Source organism: Abramis brama (assembly GCF_963993115.1).
Source record: "Abramis brama genome assembly, chromosome: 25".
NCBI lineage: Eukaryota > Metazoa > Chordata > Actinopteri > Cypriniformes > Leuciscidae > Abramis > Abramis brama.
In genome coordinates, this window is record NC_139987.1 from 29228396 (window position 1) to 29247558 (window position 19163).

At 47.6% G+C, this 19163-nt stretch overlaps 1 protein-coding gene across 3 annotated transcripts in view; it reads left to right on the forward strand.

The window, feature by feature from the left end:
- Positions 1-620: 620 nt before the first annotated feature.
- The window catches only part of hlcs (holocarboxylase synthetase (biotin-(proprionyl-CoA-carboxylase (ATP-hydrolysing)) ligase)), a 65948-nt gene continuing 47405 nt past the window's right edge, over positions 621-19163 (forward strand). The window contains exons 1-5 of one of the 3 annotated variants that reach the window (XM_084104810.1): positions 621-932; positions 1676-1810; positions 4334-4496; positions 10126-10236; positions 10270-11036. In XM_084104810.1, coding sequence (XP_083960936.1) covers positions 702-932; positions 1676-1810; positions 4334-4496; positions 10126-10236; positions 10270-11036 — 1407 coding nt within the window. In that variant the 5' untranslated portion in view covers positions 621-701. Of the gene's footprint in view, positions 946-1675; positions 1811-4333; positions 4497-10125; positions 11037-19163 lie in introns of all 3 variants that reach the window. The other 2 variants (XM_084104811.1, XM_084104809.1) reach the window with 2 other exon arrangements.

Consider the following 19163-nt stretch of genomic DNA (forward strand, 5'->3'; position numbering starts at 1 on the left):
ACCCAAAAATCCACCTGTATGACTTTTTCTTCTGTGGAAAGAAAATTAGACATTTTGAGAAATATAGGGGTGATTTTGTTCGATGGGGTTTGAAGAAACCGTTGAAACTTTCTTAAGAAGATCTTTGTGTTTTGAACAACATGGCGGAGTATTGTGAGAGAACTAATCCTTTCAGTTGTTTGTGTTTGATCACTGATAGTGTCTACAGTACCACTTAAAATTACGATTTAAAAACAGCAACTTGTGTTACAGCTAATCTCTGCATGTAAATGATCCTTTTTGTCATTTTAATCAATTAAACTAAGATACACAACATATTTTCTGTTTTATCATCCAAGATAGCATATTTCAATGTCCAATGAGTTGACAACACATGTCTTCCTCCAGGTCCGCTGAATCCTGCGCGTTCACCCAAAGCGACTGTGATTGGTCCGATTTAATCCGCGCTTGGGAAAAGTAACAGGAGTCACGTGACCACACCGTTTGCTTCAGAAGAGATTCTGGCGTATTTTACATCGGAATAACGAAACTGATGAACTTTCACAGACACCAGAGCGACACGAGCTGAGAAGTGTGAATGTCTCGGAGAATGATTATTATTTAGACGTGTGCCGGAACCGGAAGAGGCGGAGTCTGCGGGCTCTGACTGACAGGCACGGGGAGATGACCGCGGGCCCGAGACTCCTCGGGAGACTCTGCTCATGCGCAGAACGATGCTGATCACGCTGTGTTACCTGTACCTGTGGCTGCGGTTCCAGCGTTGCTACACGGCCGTGATCCGCGGGGCTCTGGAGCGGCTGAGCGGGGGCCGGAGGAGCCTGAGCTTCCGAGAGCTGGACCGAGAGTCGAGCCCCGGATCCCCGCAGAGCCCGAGCGACGCCGCGCTGTTCCTGGAGCTCGGAGACAAGGGCGTTTACATCAGCGAGCCGCAGGTGAACACAGCAGGTGTGTGTGAGTGTGTGTGTGTGTGTGTGTGTGTGTGTGTGTGTGTGTGTGTGTGTGTGTGTGTGTGTGAGTGAGTGAGAGAGAGAGAGAGAGAGAGAGTGTGTGTGTGTGATGGGTAAGTTTAGGGGTAGGGTTAGTGCGAGAGTGTGTGTGTGAGAGAGAGAGTGTGTGATGGGTAAGTTTAGGGGTTAGGGTTAGTGTATGTGAGAGAGAGTGTGTGTGTGTGTGTGTGTGTGAGAGAGAGAGTGTGTGTGTGTGTGATGGGTAGAGTTAGTTTGTGTGTGTGAGAGAGAGTGTGTGTGTGTGATGGGTAAGTTTAGGGGTAGGGTTAGTGCGAGAGTGTGTGTGTGAGAGAGAGAGAGAGAGAGAGAGAGAGAGTGAGTGTGTGTGTGATGGGTAAGTTTAGGGGTAGGGTTAGTGCGAGAGTGTGTGTGTATGTGTGTGAGAGAGAGAGAGAGAGAGAGAGTGTGTGTGTGTGATGGGTAAGTTTAGGGGTAGGGTTAGTGCGAGAGTGTGTGTGTATGTGTGTGAGAGAGAGAGAGAGAGAGAGTGTGTGTGATGATGGGTAGAGTTAGTGTGTGTGTGTGTGTGAGAGAGAGAGAGTGTGTGTGATGGGTAAGTTTAGGGGTTAGGGTTAATATAGGGGGACAGAATACACAGTTTGTACAGTATAAAAACCTTTACATCTATGGAGAATAGCTCATGAGTGTGTGTGTGTGTGTGTCCGCAGGCGTGTGAGGACCTCAGTAAGTGGACTCTGCTGGGCTCGTCGCTGGTGTGTGGTCGGCGGATAGAAAGCGTTGCCTTCATCATTGAGGCCTCGTCGAGACGGAGAGTTCCAGAGGCTTCACACACCAGTCAGACCGTAGGTTCAGATCCTCCTCAGTGTGTGTGTGTGTGTGTGTACAGGACACAATCACAGCAGTCATACAACACTGGGTGAAAATAAACACGCATGTCCTTCTACTTACTGTACGTCCAGTGCACACTGCGCTATCCCATGATGCCTTGGGAGATTAAAGGGTCATTTCACCCGTGGAGACATGAATGTGTATTGAAAGTGGGTCATTTATGTAGAAGAAATGTGAAATTATTTTTGAATTTGGAGCTTTCTAGACTGAGAAAAGCCAGAAAATGTATTTTTGGCTTATGTGGATGAAAGACAACAACTCCCAGAATGCACTTGCTTCGCTGCCCTACAAGGCCACTCCCAAGCCACGCCTACCGGTAAGACAGCGCAGTTGAAAACAAAAACATCAAGGCAAGGCTAGGCTACGAGTGAGTCTCCGTGACGAGTTTGCCCAAAATGTCCGGGATTCGGCTTTTGCGTTCTACAGTCGCCATTCATCATGTTTACTGTGGCGAGCAGGACGAGGCTGAGGGGCGCGGGAGAACGGCGCGAGGCCGGTGGCGTGATTACTGACGACCGACACCTGTGAGGCACTGTTCTCGTATCTCGCACGGAGGAGCAGGTATTTTCTTAGCAATGGTAAAACACACATCAACCGATCACGCCACCGGCCTCGCGTCTTTCAACCGATCACGCCACCGGCCTCGCGTCTTTCTCCCGCGGCGCTAGCCTCGTCCTGCTCCCTGTATTACTGTGATTACTGATGAGCGCGCCTGTGAGATGCACCGGTCTCATGGGCTATCTCTCACGGAGGTGCGGGTATTTTCTTAGCAATGTTAAAACGCAAATCAACCGATCACTTGTTTAGCATTCATTGTAAACATTACATTCAGATTCACCAATCGGGGTGAATTCAGTTAGATTGAAACAAAAGGTGAGCATGTAAACAATGGATGGCGACCGCAGAAAGCAAAAGCTGAATCCCGGACATTTTTGTCGATCTCGACGGCCGGACATGTCCAGGAAATAAGAGTAACCCCTACTACTCGGCTTTCTTCGTCCCTGTTTTCTGCAGGTTTCTGCCGTTGAAATCAAACGCACTGGCACTGATCTGTGATAGGTCTGTTAGCGCATTAGGTCCAACCTCCTATGGGCGGGTTTGAAAGGGTGGATCTAGTGCTTGTAGTCTTAACAGAAATCCCCCCCTCTTACACTTCCTCCTACAATGACGCAAAATGACGATTTTTGCGTCATTGTAGGAGGAAGTGTAAAGAGGTAAATACAGATTTCTCTTGTCTCGGGGGAAAATGAAAAAATGTTGCATGACCATTCAATAGTATGACTGGGTTTCTAACAATGCAAAGCTTAATGCAAATGGGTGAAGTGTCCCTTTAATGAATGACAGGAAAGCATGAGACAATGACAACATGACGGATGTAGTGCGTCCAGATAAAGAGTCTCAATCATAAAGGTCAAAGGCAAAGGTCACTATTAGGGCTTTCAAAATGGCTGAAAAGCTAATTTCGTTCTTAAATATTAGCAAAAAGTGCTGTATTGTCTCCTGTGTCCACAAGAGGGCGCAAGCGAGCGCAATAAGCAAATATAAACCAAATCAAGCATCGCATCTTTTATTGAAATTAAATGACAATCAATTTTTAAAGTGCATTAACTTTGAAACAATTGTTCTAAATAAAATATAATTTCCTTAATGTGCATGCAAGGAAAATTAGGTTACAAAAGTGCATCAGTAACCTGAGAAAACACACTTCAACACACAGCGTAATGAACTACATGAACACACAACAGCAAACTGGCATTCAGAAACACTCACTTCTACTCTCTACATCTACAGATCATCACACACACCAGACGCTCTTGATCTGAGTGAGTGCTGTTGACAGTGTTTCAGCTGATGAACACACACTCACACTCACTCACTCACACACACACACTCACACACTCACACTCACTCACTCACTCACTCACACTCACTCACTCACTCACACGCACACTCACTCACTCACTCATTCACACACTCACTCGCACACTCACTCTCTCACTCACTCACTCACACACACACACACAGCTCTGACCGATGTGCAGGTTTGGAGGGTTTCGTCAGCAGGAAAAGCCTTTTCCCACCATTTCTCACAATAACAGCGCAGCGCCGTATGCTGGATAAGCGAACAAAAACACAATGTGTCAGTGACGTCGTCATCATGTCTCGCGACTCTCGACACACCAAAAATTCAAATGAATGGTTTTTGCATTTGAATGTGCAGGGTTTTTTTTTTTTAATTCGATGAAAGCTCTAATCACTATTATTGTTCTTATTATAGTTTTCGTTCATGTTGCCCGAGAACTGAGCCTGGTGTCTGTCACCTGATGGAGCTTGTGTTCCTCACCACTGTTGCCTCGGGCTTTAAATGCACTCAATATTATTGATTTGACTGCACTGACACTATCAGATGAGAACAAAACTTAAATGTGTTTAAATCCATACTTGTGTATCTGTGTGTGTGTGTGTGTGTGTTTCAGGTGCTGAACTGGTCAGATTACTGTCTCCCGTTGGCCTGCAGTCCGGGCCAGCCGTACCGGGCCGTAGCCGAAGCCAGCCTGGAGAACTTCAGCCGGCTCGGCGTGGCCTTTATGGAGGATCGTCTGCGTATGGAAAACGGGCTCGTACCTGAAAAGATAGTGTGTGAGTTTCCTCCCAGCCAGCGTCGTCATCAGGGCTCGACATTAAGCCTTTTCATGTACTTGTCCTAAATCTGTCATTCACATGTCCGAGTAAAAAAGTTGCTTGTTCGGAAAAAAATAAAACTATTTGTGTTGTAAATTTAATTTGTTCTGAAGCGATATTCTTATCAGTGTTCAATCAGCTTTGATATATTTAAATCTGCATATTGTCATATTCTTTAACGGGCATTTTCCCCTCTAATCTTATTAAATGTATGCTTCATGTTTCATTTATATTCCTAAATTTGATCAATAAATTCAGTTAGAATAATAAGACACTATAGGGCTGTTACTCTAGGTAGGGCTGATCAAATTAAATCATTTACATTGATAAGTTACAACTGCATTAAATAATGTTATGAGATTTTTTTAAATATTTTTGAATATACATATAAGAATGTTGGAAAGAATGAGTTGTAAGCACAAGTCAGAATCCCTGCAAAGCATTTCTGCCTGACGCACCTCCGCCGGTGCCGTTTGGGCTGCGGAGCCGTCAGCCGGGAGCCACCCATCCTTTGATGTTTCGCTCCTTTAATCCCGGATCGTCTCCGGGTGGTGGAACAACGGCAGGTTCGCAGGATCCTCCTCTGCCAGATCTTTTAGTGCCTTTGACACCCTGACACCTCTGACCAGGGGCGCCGCTAGAAATGTTGGGCCCTATGAACGAATATGAGGTTGGGCCCCTGCCGCACCCATTCCATTAATAAAATCGATCTTTGGGCGCCCCAAAAGTGCGTGGGCCCTTAGAATCGTCCTAACTCCCAGATCAGCTCCCAGTTGCCTCCGGGTAGTCAGCCAGATCCGGGCCGGATCCAGATCAGATGGAGGACCTGCGCCTAGACACGACCACAACGCATGATGTAGTCAGCCGGATCCGGGCCGTATCCAGATCAGATGCAGGACCTGGGCCTAGACACGACCACAACACATGATGTAGTCAGCCGGATCCGGGCCGTATCCAGATCAGATGCAGGACCTGGGCCTAGACACGACCACAACGCATGATGTAGTCAGCCGGATCCGGGCCGTATCCAGATCAGATGCAGGACCTGGGCCTAGACACGACCACAACGCATGATGTAGTCAGCCGGATCCGGGCCGTATCCAGATCAGATGCAGGACCTGCGCTTAGACAAGACCACAACGCATGATGTAGTCAGCCGGATCCGGGCCGTATCCAGATCAGATGCAGGACCTGCGCTTAGACAAGACCACAACGCATGATGTAGTCAGCCGGATCCGGGCCGTATCCAGATCAGATGCAGGACCTGCGCTTAGACAAGACCACAACGCATGATGTAGTCAGCCGGATCCGGGCCGTATCCAGATCAGATGCAGGACCTGCGCTTAGACACGACCACAACGCATGATGTAGTCAGCCGGATCCGGGCCGTATCCAGATCAGATGCAGGACCTGGGCCTAGACACGACCACAACGCATGATGTAGTCAGCCGGATCCGGGCCGTATCCAGATCAGATGCAGGACCTGCGCTTAGACACGACCACAACGCATGATGTAGTCAGCCGGATCCGGGCCGTATCCAGATCAGATGCAGGACCTGGGCCTAGACACGACCACAACGCATGATGTAGTCAGCCGGATCCGGGCCGTATCCAGATCAGATGCAGGACCTGGGCCTAGACACGACCACAACGCATGATGTAGTCAGCCGGACCCGGGCCGTATCCAGATCAGATGCAGGACCTGCGCTTAGACAAGACCACAACGCATGATGTAGTCAGCCGGATCCGGGCCGTATCCAGATCAGATGCAGGACCTGCGCTTAGACACGACCACAACGCATGATGTAGTCAGCCGGATCCGGGCCGTATCCAGATCAGATGGAGGACCTGCGCTTAGACACGACCACAACGCATGATGTAGTCAGCCGGATCCGGGCCGTATCCAGATCAGATGGAGGACCTGCGCTTAGACACGACCACAACGCATGATGTAGTCAGCCGGATCCGGGCCGTATCCAGATCAGATGCAGGACCTGCGCTTAGACACGACCACAACGCATGATGTAGTCAGCCGGATCCGGGCCGTATCCAGATCAGATGCAGGACCTGGGCCTAGACACGACCACAACGCATGATGTAGTCAGCCGGATCCGGGCCGTATCCAGATCAGATGCAGGACCTGGGCCTAGACACGACCACAACGCATGATGTAGTCAGCCGGACCCGGGCCGTATCCAGATCAGATGCAGGACCTGCGCTTAGACACGACCACAACGCATGATGTAGTCAGCCGGATCCGGGCCGTATCCAGATCAGATGCAGGACCTGGGCCTAGACACGACCACAACGCATGATGTAGTCAGCCGGATCCGGGCCGTATCCAGATCAGATGCAGGACCTGGGCCTAGACACGACCACAACGCATGATGTAGTCAGCCGGATCCGGGCCGTATCCAGATCAGATGCAGGACCTGCGCTTAGACACGACCACAACACATGATGTAGTCAGCCGGATCCGGGCCGTATCCAGATCAGATGGAGGACCTGCGTCTAGACATGACCACAATGCATCCTTGAAGTGTCAGCAGAGATTGTGTCAACTAGACTCTCCCTGTGAAGGCCTCATCGACACGACAGCCATCGGCACTGATCCTCGAACCCATCACCATACTGGCGTGACTCTGATCTTTAACCAGATGGACTGGAAAATATTCTGATTGTTCCAAACCAATCTGACGACTTCTGACCTATAATGCTGCCTGAATCATAATCACACACTTGCCACTGTCGCCTTTTCCCACCTTTGTTGCCATTGGCTTGGCTTGGCTTGCTTATTTGGGGACATTTAACCCTTAATCGCTGTTTGGGGTCATTATGACCCCACTGGACTTTTCTTTCATTTTTTAAAAATGTTACCTTCATATCAGAGGCATGAAACTCTGGGACTTTTCCTAAATAACCTATCTAAACATGCACAAAAAAACTGGGCTTGATTTGGTTGTTCTAAAGGTGTGTAAAAAAAAATTTACCGTTTAAGCTGTTTGGGGTCAAAATGACCCCACATTGAAAATGAATGGGAAAATGAAAAAAATGACTTTTTTTTATTTTGTTTGTCAAAAAAATAAAATTAAATCCATTATAAATCTGAAAATTTATACATATAAACCAAGGTCTGGTCCTAGAGCATAAATAAAAAGTAGAACGAACTTTCTATCTCATACACACACACACACAGACACACACAAACACATAAACAAACACACAAATGTATGTGTTTGCAACAGAGAGCATTTTTACAGAAATTGGTAAATAAAATAAACAAAACTGGCATAAATCTAAAAAAATGTACATTTAAATCAAGGTCTGGTCCTAGAGCATAAACCCAAAGTGGAACAAACTTTCTATCTCATACACACACACACAAACACACACATGTATGTCACTGCAACAGAGAGCATTTTTATAGAAATTGGCAAATAAAATAAATAAAACTGGCATAAATCTAAAAAAAAATTACATTTAAATCAAGGTCTGGTCCTAGAGCATAAACCCAAAGTGGAACAAACTTTCTATCTCATACACACACACACACAAACACACACAAACACACACAAACACACACGTGTATGTCACTGCAACAGAGAGCATTTTTATAGAAATTGGCAAATAAAATAAACAAAACTGGCATAAATCTAAAAAAAAATTACATTTAAATCAAGGTCTGGTCCTAGAGCATAAACCCAAAGTGGAACGAACTTTCTATCTCATACACACACACACACACAAACACACACATCTATGTCACTGCAACAGAGAGCATTTTTATAGAAATTGGCAAATAAAATCAACTAAACTGGCATAAATCTGAAAAATGTCACATATGCAACATGGAACAAGCTTGTTCACACACACACACACACACACACACACACACACACACACACACACACACACACCACAGTCATGTCATAGTGGTGACTTGTAATGGTTCTGCAAATGTATGTATAATAATTTGCAAAAGCAGATAATTCAAAATATATCAGAAAACAACAACAAATTCTAACTCTGACAAAAATACAGATTTTTTATGTATTTCAAAATGTTTAAAGAAATATTCACAAAATATATATATCAAAGTTGTGAGGAGAAGTTGAAGCATCACAAACAATAAAGTGAAAATGAATGAGTCTCTATGGCCCTCTATTGGATATATGTGGTCATTGCACTTTCTTTCTTTAATTATAATTTCTAAAGTTTTTCCACAAACCAGCAGATGTCAGTATTCTATCTCTAACACATAGAGCAATGACCAAAAACTATTTAGATTTAATTAAGATCATCATTTAAGTAATTTTTTCTTTAAAAAATCATTTTTCATGAGCCAATTTATGGCCTAGTTATGTAATTGTGCAGTAAATGGGTAAAAAACTTCAAAATTTCCACAAAAACACAGCATAAATGTATAGTTGAGAAGTAAATAAAAAAAATTATATATAGTTTTCCATATAAAAAATGTATATTTCCTTATGCAATTGCTCTTTAAAAGTTTGGGGTCAAAATGACCCCAAACAGCCTAAATGTTGTCCTTTTTTAACAGCGATTAAGGGTTAATTTAACATTTAATTTAATATTCAATATGACAGCATTATATGAGAACTGAACTGAGCTGGACGATGACATCACAGTTTTCTCCAGAGCACCTATATATATATATATATATATATATATATATATATATATATATATATATATATATATATAAATGATCTAAATTAATAACTTTTTTTAAGACAAAAATATAACATCACTGAACTGACTTAAGCTGGACTGTGACGCTATTTTCTTCTGGAAACAAACCTTTTTGCATTATTTTCCTGTTATCTCTGTAAAGCTGCTTTGAAACACTGTATTGTAAAAAGTGCTGTATAAATATAAATGTGACTTGACTTGAATCTTTGACTCTACAAATTCATTCAAAACACTGAATCATTCATTAATGAAACAAGTATTCCTGTGAGATGCACTGTTTCTGCTGTGATCTTTGTTTGGAACTATTTTTGCTGTTGAAACAGAACAAAAACGGTTAATATTGCGTCTAAATGTAAGTGGCTTCATTTTGACTGTTTATTGAACTGTTGTATGAAATCAATGTCACATTTTCAATTGTGATGGTATTCAGGAAAACTGCACTCACTGAGGGATGTTGCTTAACTGTATTCATATGTGAAAAATATAAAAACTCCACATTTTGATTTTTTATCGGCAGGATGTTGTTAACTGAGTTTCTTTGTGTGAGCTGCGCTCATTTGTTTCCATTTTTCATCATGAAGCTGCGCGAGCCTCAACAACACAACCTTACATTTACATTTATTATCCACTATCGATCGCAACTCACAATAAATGTATTACGATCACAATCATTCTCTCGTTTTAGTGATTCCCTGGTTATTTCTTTGTTATTGAAATTTTAATCAGGCTACTTGTCCGGTCGGGCAAGTAAAATTCGCTTTTACTCGCCCCTTCAAAAAATCCACTTGTCCCGGAGAAGCATTAATGTCGAGCCCTGACATGCAGGTGTACGGATTCAGAGTCGCGCTAATCCCGTGTTTTTCCTTCTGTGTCCCAGCCGTGTCCCTCAGAGAGTCTGCGCTCACACAGCTTCTGGAGAAGAGGAGACTCCAGGCCAAACGTCTGAGCGAGCCGGCACTGTCCAGAACCAGTCGTCAGGAGGAGCCGGCACTGTCCAGAACCAGTCGTCAGGAGGAGCCGACGCTGTCCAGAACGGGTCAGGAGGAGCCGGAGCTCCCGTCGGATCACCAGCACATGGAGGGACACCACCTGCACCTGTCCAGCTGCCACGAGTGCCTGGAGCTGGAGAACAGCACCATCCAGTCGGTCCGGTTCGCCTCCGCCGAGAACATCCCGGACCTGCCGGTCGACGGCACTGAGAACATCCCATATCTCCCAGACGAGGAGGAGAAGAACATCCCGGACCTGCCAGACTCCGAGAGCGTTCGGCTGAGGTCCGGCGGGAAGCCTCCTAACGTGCTGGTGTTCACGGGCGGCTGTGATCTTCAGTACCGCAGGATCCGCACGCTCCTGACGGAGGTCCTGGACCCGGAGCGCTACATCATCTACCCTCTCCGCCCGCAGCCGGCACTGAGCGAGCCCTGGCCCGATAGCACACTCCTGCTGGTGCTCGGCACCGGCCCGCTCACGCCGCAGCTGACCCTGGCGTTCCTGGCGTTCCTGAGCCGGGGCGGGCGTGTGCTGGGCCTGTCCTGCTCCCTGTGTCCCGCTGGAGTGACCCTGAGGCCCCGGGCCCCGCCGGAGGAGCAGATCTGCAGACTGAGCTTCACCCGGGCCGACGGCACCGAGCTGCGCATGAGTGTGGTGTCCAGCGGGAGTGTGTATGAGCGTGAGGAGGGTGAGGCTGAGGTGGAGCTGTGGGGAGAGATCACCGAGCAGGACCAGCCCGAGATGGCCATCGTACGCCTGACCCACGGACCCGACAGCGGACAGGCCATTCTGTGTCAGGTGACCCATCACTTCACTAATTACTGTTCATTTTATTCTTTTTTCAAATTCCATTTTTCCCATTGTAACCTGTTAAAGGGCTCATCAGATGCAAAATTCACTTTTATATGGTGTTTGCATATAAATGTGTCTTTGCAGTGTGTGGACACACATGTAATGGAGCAGTTGCTCATCATTTAAAGAGACATGCGCCGAAACGGGTCGAATTTTAACCAAAGTGTGTTACAAACTTTACATGAAAACCCTAAAGAATCACACCTACTTGTGGAAAATGGGCATCCGATAATGATAAAGGTGTATTGTGTAACATTTAGGAGGATCTGTTGACAGAAATGCAATATCATATACATAACTATGTTTTCAGTGGTGTATAAAGACCTTACTTAATGGACCGTTATGTTTTTATTAGCTTAGAATGAGGCATTTCTCTCTACACACACCGCGGGTCCGCTTACATCGGCATGTTTCTACAGGAGCCCTAAATGGACAAACGCATTTCATCACCATGTTGTTCTTCGTGCAAAGAAGCTAGCTAAAGTCAGCGAATAAAACACTGACACAATGATGAACAAGTAACAAAAATATTCGCAATAACATATCGATTTACTGAATAATTGATATAAACTGAATACTAATTTCTTAATTTATCTTTGTAAATACACCTCAATGCTAAACTGCTACTCTCTGCTGTCCTAGACGATGACTTCTGTAACTTCTGTTGGGTGCAATTCACAACCTCACCACTAGCTAAAAATTACACAGTCCACCTTTAAGTGTCACAAATTTTTCTGGATTCCATTTTTCTTTTTCTTTTTCTTTTTTTATGTTTTCAGTTTTAATTTAGTTTTCTGGAATCAGATTTAATGGTTAAATGAACTATCTCATGCAAAAAAAGAATAATTTGTGTGTTGGACACAGATGTGCTCCTCTTGTGTTGAGTGTGTGTTGGACACAGATGTGCGTCTCTTGTGTTGAGAGAGTGTGTGTTGGACACAGATGTGCGTCTCTTGTGTTGAGAGAGTGTGTGTTGGACACAGATGTGTGTCTCTTGTGTCGAGTGTGTTGGACACAGATGTGCGTCTCTTGTGTCGAGAGAGTGTGTGTTGGACACAGATGTGCGTCTCTTGTCGAGTGTGTGTTGGACACAGATGTGCGTCTCTTGTGTTGAGTGTGTGTTGGACACAGATGTGCGTCTCTTGTGTTGAGAGAGTGTTTGTTGGACACAGATGTGTGTCTCTTGTGTCGAGTGTGTTGGACACAGATGTGCGTCTCTTGTGTCGAGAGAGTGTGTGTTGGACACAGATGTGCGTCTCTTGTCGAGTGTGTGTTGGACACAGATGTGCGTCTCTTGTGTTGAGTGTGTGTTGGACACAGATGTGCGTCTCTTGTGTTGAGAGAGTGTGTGTTGGACACAGATGTGTGTCTCTTGTGTCGAGTGTGTTGGACACAGATGTGCGTCTCTTGTGTCGAGAGAGTGTGTGTTGGACACAGATGTGCGTCTCTTGTGTCGAGAGAGTGTGTGTTGGACACAGATGTGTGTCTCTTGTGTCGAGTGTGTTTTGGACACAGATGTGCGTCTCGTGTCGAGTGTGTGTTGGACACAGATGTGCGTCTCGTGTCGAGTGTGTGTTGGACACAGATGTGCGTCTCCTCTTGTGTCGAGTGTGTGTTGGACACAGATGTGCGTCTCCTCTTGTGTCGAGTGTGTGTTGGACACAGATGTGCGTCTCTTGTGTCGAGTGTGTGTTGGACACAGATGTGTGTCTCTTGTGTCGAGTGTGTTTTGGACACAGATGTGCGTCTCGTGTCGAGTGTGTGTTGGACACAGATGTGCGTCTCTTGTGTTGAGTGTGTGCTGGACACAGATGTGCGTCTCGTGTCGAGTGTGTGTTGGACACAGATGTGCGTCTCTTGTGTTGAGAGAGTGTTGGACACAGATGTGCGTCTCTTGTGTTGAGAGAGTGTTGGACACAGATGTGCGTCTCTTGTGTTGAGTGTGTGTGTTGGACACAGATGTGTGTCTCTTGTGTCGAGTGTGTTGGACACAGATGTGCGTCTCTTGTGTCGAGAGAGTGTGTGTTGGACACAGATGTGCGTCTCTTGTCGAGTGTGTGTTGGACACAGATGTGCGTCTCTTGTGTTGAGTGTGTGCTGGACACAGATGTGCGTCTCTTGTGTCGAGAGAGTGTGTGTTGGACACAGATGTGCGTCTCGTGTCGAGTGTGTGTTGGACACAGATGTGCGTCTCTTGTGTTGAGTGTGTGCTGGACACAGATGTGCGTCTCGTGTCGAGTGTGTTGGACACAGATGTGTGTCTCTTGTGTCGAGTGTGTTGGACACAGATGTGCGTCTCTTGTGTCGAGAGAGTGTGTGTTGGACACAGATGTGCGTCTCTTGTCGAGTGTGTGTTGGACACAGATGTGCGTCTCTTGTGTTGAGTGTGTGTTGGACACAGATGTGCGTCTCTTGTGTCGAGTGTGTTGGACACAGATGTGCGTCTCTTGTGTCGAGAGAGTGTGTGTTGGACACAGATGTGCGTCTCTTGTCGAGTGTGTGTTGGACACAGATGTGCGTCTCTTGTGTTGAGTGTGTGTTGGACACAGATGTGCGTCTCTTGTGTTGAGAGAGTGTGTGTTGGACACAGATGTGTGTCTCTTGTGTCGAGTGTGTTGGACACAGATGTGCGTCTCTTGTGTCGAGAGAGTGTGTGTTGGACACAGATGTGCGTCTCTTGTCGAGTGTGTGTTGGACACAGATGTGCGTCTCTTGTCGAGTGTGTGTTGGACACAGATGTGCGTCTCTTGTCGAGTGTGTGTTGGACACAGATGTGCGTCTCTTGTGTTGAGTGTGTGTTGGACACAGATGTGTGTCTCTTGTGTCGAGTGTGTTGGACACAGATGTGCGTCTCTTGTGTCGAGAGAGTGTGTGTTGGACACAGATGTGCGTCTCTTGTCGAGTGTGTGTTGGACACAGATGTGCGTCTCTTGTGTTGAGTGTGTGTTGGACACAGATGTGCGTCTCTTGTGTTGAGAGAGTGTGTGTTGGACACAGATGTGTGTCTCTTGTGTCGAGTGTGTTGGACACAGATGTGCGTCTCTTGTGTCGAGAGAGTGTGTGTTGGACACAGATGTGCGTCTCTTGTCGAGTGTGTGTTGGACCCAGATGTGCGTCTCTTGTGTTGAGTGTGTGTTGGACACAGATGTGCGTCTCTTGTGTTGAGAGAGTGTGTGTTGGACACAGATGTGTGTCTCTTGTGTCGAGTGTGTTGGACACAGATGTGCGTCTCTTGTGTCGAGAGAGTGTGTGTTGGACACAGATGTGCGTCTCTTGTGTCGAGAGAGTGTGTGTTGGACACAGATGTGTGTCTCTTGTGTCGAGTGTGTTTTGGACACAGATGTGCGTCTCGTGTCGAGTGTGTGTTGGACACAGATGTGCGTCTCGTGTCGAGTGTGTGTTGGACACAGATGTGCGTGGACACAGATGTGCGTCTCTTGTGTCGAGTGTGTGTTGGACACAGATGTGCGTCTCTTGTGTCGAGTGTGTGTTGGACACAGATGTGTGTCTCTTGTGTCGAGTGTGTTTTGGACACAGATGTGCGTCTCGTGTCGAGTGTGTGTTGGACACAGATGTGCGTCTCTTGTGTTGAGTGTGTGCTGGACACAGATGTGCGTCTCGTGTCGAGTGTGTGTTGGACACAGATGTGCGTCTCTTGTGTTGAGTGTGTGTTGGACACAGATGTGCGTCTCTTGTGTCGAGTGTGTGTTGGACACAGATGTGTCTCTCTTGTGTCGAGTGTGTTTTGGACACAGATGTGCGTCTCGTGTCGAGTGTGTGTTGGACACAGATGTGCGTCTCGTGTCGAGTGTGTGTTGGACACAGATGTGCGTCTCGTGTTGAGTGTGTGTTGGACACAGATGTGCGTCTTGTGTCGAGTGTGTGTTGGACACAGATGTGCGTCTCCTCTTGTGTTGAGTGTGTGTTGGACACAGATGTGCGTCTCCTCTTGTGTCGAGTGTGTGTTGGACACAGATGTGCGTCTCTTGTGTCGAGTGTGTGTTGGACACAGATGTGTGTCTCTTGTGTCGAGTGTGTTTTGGACACAGATGTGCGTCTCGTGTCGAGTGTGTGTTGGACACAGATGTGCGTCTCTTGTGTCGAGTGTGTGTTGGACACAGATGTGCGTCTCTTGTGTTGAGTGTGTGTTGGACACAGATGTGCGTCTCTTGTGTCGAGTGTGTGTTGGACACAGATGTGCGTCTCTTGTGTCGAGTGTGTTGGACACAGATGTGCGTCTCTTGTGTCGAGTGTGTTTTGGACACAGATGTGCGTCTCGTGTCGAGTGTGTGTTGGACACAGATGTGCGTCTCGTGTCGAGTGTGTGTTGGACACAGATGTGCGTCTCCTCTTGTGTCGAGTGTGTGTTGGACACAGATGTGCGTCTCTTGTGTCGAGTGTGTGTTGGACACAGATGTGTGTCTCCTCTTGTGTCGAGTGTGTGTTGGACACTGATGTGCGTCTCTTGTGTCGAGTGTGTTGGACACAGATGTGCGTCTCTTGTGTCGAGTGTGTGTTGGACACAGATGTGCGTCTCTTGTGTCTCTTGTGTGTTGGACACAGATGTGCGTCTCCTCTTGTGTCGAGTGTGTGTTGGACACAGATGTGCGTCTCCTCTTGTGTCGAGTGTGTGTTGGACACAGATGTGCGTCTCCTCTTGTGTCGAGTGTGTGTTGGACACAGATGTGCGTCTCCTCTTGTGTCGAGTGTGTGTTGGACACAGATGTGCGTCTCGTGTCGAGTGTGTGTTGGACACAGATGTGCGTCTCTTGTGTTGAGTGTGTGCTGGACACAGATGTGCGTCTCGTGTCGAGTGTGTGTTGGACACAGATGTGCTTCTCTTGTGTTGAGTGTGTGTTGGACACAGATGTGCGTCTCTTGTGTCGAGTGTGTGTTGGACACAGATGTGCGTCTCGTGTCGAGTGTGTTGGACACAGATGTGTGTCTCTTGTGTCGAGTGTGTGTTGGACACAGATGTGCGTCTCTTGTGTCGAGTGTGTTTTGGACACAGATGTGCGTCTCGTGTCGAGTGTGTGTTGGACACAGATGTGCGTCTCGTGTCGAGTGTGTGTTGGACACAGATGTGCGTCTCGTGTCGAGTGTGTGTTGGACACAGATGTGCGTCTCTTGTGTTGAGTGTGTGCTGGACACAGATGTGCGTCTCGTGTCGAGTGTGTGTTGGACACAGATGTGCGTCTCTTGTGTCGAGTGTGTTTTGGACACAGATGTGCGTCTCGTGTCGAGTGTGTGTTGGACACAGATGTGCGTCTCGTGTCGAGTGTGTGTTGGACACAGATGTGCGTCTCGTGTCGAGTGTGTGTTGGACACAGATGTGCGTCTCGTGTCGAGTGTGTGTTGGACACAGATGTGCGTCTCTTGTGTTGAGTGTGTGCTGGACACAGATGTGCGTCTCGTGTCGAGTGTGTGTTGGACACAGATGTGCTTCTCTTGTGTTGAGTGTGTGTTGGACACAGATGTGCGTCTCTTGTGTCGAGTGTGTGTTGGACACAGATGTGCGTCTCTTGTGTCGAGTGTGTTGGACACAGATGTGTGTCTCTTGTGTCGAGTGTGTGTTGGACACAGATGTGCGTCTCTTGTGTCGAGTGTGTTTTGGACACAGATGTGCGTCTCGTGTCGAGTGTGTGTTGGACACAGATGTGCGTCTCGTGTCGAGTGTGTGTTGGACACAGATGTGCGTCTCGTGTCGAGTGTGTGTTGGACACAGATGTGCGTCTCCTCTTGTGTCGAGTGTGTGTTGGACACAGATGTGCGTCTCCTCTTGTGTCGAGTGTGTGTTGGACACAGATGTGCGTCTCTTGTGTCGAGTGTGTGTTGGACACAGATGTGTGTCTCCTCTTGTGTCGAGTGTGTGTTGGACACTGATGTGCGTCTCTTGTGTCGAGTGTGTTGGACACAGATGTGCGTCTCTTGTGTCGAGTGTGTGTTGGACACAGATGTGCGTCTCTTGTGTCTCTTGTGTGTTGGACACAGATGTGCGTCTCCTCTTGTGTCGAGTGTGTGTTGGACACAGATGTGCGTCTCCTCTTGTGTCGAGTGTGTGTTGGACACAGATGTGCGTCTCCTCTTGTGTCGAGTGTGTGTTGGACACAGATGTGCGTCTCGTGTCGAGTGTGTGTTGGACACAGATGTGCGTCTCTTGTGTTGAGTGTGTGCTGGACACAGATGTGCGTCTCGTGTCGAGTGTGTGTTGGACACAGATGTGCTTCTCTTGTGTTGAGTGTGTGTTGGACACAGATGTGCGTCTCTTGTGTCGAGTGTGTGTTGGACACAGATGTGCGTCTCTTGTGTCGAGTGTGTTGGACACAGATGTGCGTCTCTTGTGTCGAGAGTGTGTTGGACACAGATGTGCGTCTCTTGTGTCGAGTGTGTTGGACACAGATGTGCGTCTCTTGTGTCGAGTGTGTGTTGGACACAGATGTGCGTCTCTTGTGTCGAGTGTGTTTTGGACACAGATGTGCGTCTCGTGTCGAGTGTGTGTTGGACACAGATGTGCGTCTCGTGTCGAGTGTGTGTTGGACACAGATGTGCGTCTCGTGTCGAGTGTGTGTTGGACACAGATGTGCGTCTCTTGTGTCGAGTGTGTGCAGGACACAGATGTGCGTCTCCTCTTGTGTCGAGTGTGTGTTGGACACAGATGTGCGTCTCTTGTGTCGAGTGTGTGTTGGACACAGATGTGCGTCTCCTCTTGTGTCGAGTGTGTGCTGGACACTGATGTGCGTCTCCTCTTGTGTCGAGTGTGTGCTGGACACTGATGTGCGTCTCTTGTGTCGAGTGTGTGTTGGACACAGATGTGCGTCTCCTCTGGTGTCGAGTGTGTGCAGGACACAGATGTGCGTCTCCTCTTGTGTCGAGTGTGTGCAGGACACAGATGTGCGTCTCCTCTTGTGTCGAGTGTGTGTTGGACACAGATGTGCGTCTCCTCTTGTGTCGAGTGTGTGTTGGACACAGATGTGCGTCTCTTGTGTCGAGTGTGTGCTGGACACTGATGTGCGTCTCCTCTTGTGTCGAGTGTGTGTTGGACACAGATGTGCGTCTCCTCTTGTGTCGAGTGTGTGCAGGACACAGATGTGCGTCTCCTCTTGTGTCGAGTGTGCGCAGGACACAGATGTGCGTCTCTTGTGTCGAGTGTGTGCTGGACACAGATGTGCGTCTCTTGTGTCGAGTGTGTGCTGGACACAGATGTGCGTCTCCTCTTGTGTCGAGTGTGTGTTGGACACAGATGTGCGTCTCCTCTTGTGTCGAGTGTGTGTTGGACACAGATGTGCGTCTCTTGTGTCGAGTGTGTTGGACACAGATGTGCGTCTCTTGTGTCGAGTGTGTGTTGGACACAGATGTGCGTCTCTTGTGTCGAGTGTGTGTTGGACACAGATGTGCGTCTCTTGTGTCGAGTGTGTGTTGGACACAGATGTGCGTCTCTTGTGTTGAGTGTGTGTTGGACACAGATGTGCGTCTCTTGTGTCGAGTGTGTGTTGGACACAGATGTGCGTCTCTTGTGTCGAGTGTGTGCAGGACACAGATGTGCGTCTCCTCTTGTGTCGAGTGTGTGTTGGACACAGATGTGCGTCTCTTGTGTCGAGTGTGTGCTGGACACTGATGTGCGTCTCCTCTTGTGTCGAGTGTGTGTTGGACACAGATGTTCGTCTCCTCTGGTGTCGAGTGTGTGCAGGACACAGATGTGCGTCTCCTCTTGTGTCGAGTGTGTGCAGGACACAGATGTGCGTCTCCTCTTGTGTCGAGTGTGTTGGACACAGATGTGCGTCTCCTTTTGTGTCGAGTGTGTGTTGGACACAGATGTGCGTCTCTTGTGTCGAGTGTGTGCTGGACACTGATGTGCGTCTCCTCTTGTGTCGAGTGTGTGTTGGACACAGATGTGCGTCTCCTCTTGTGTCGAGTGTGTGTTGGACACAGATGTGCGTCTCCTCTTGTGTCGAGTGTGTGCAGGACACAGATGTGCGTCTCCTCTTGTGTCGAGTGTGTGTTGGACACAGATGTGCGTCTCCTCTGGTGTCGAGTGTGTGTTGGACACAGATGTGCGTCTCCTCTTGTGTCGAG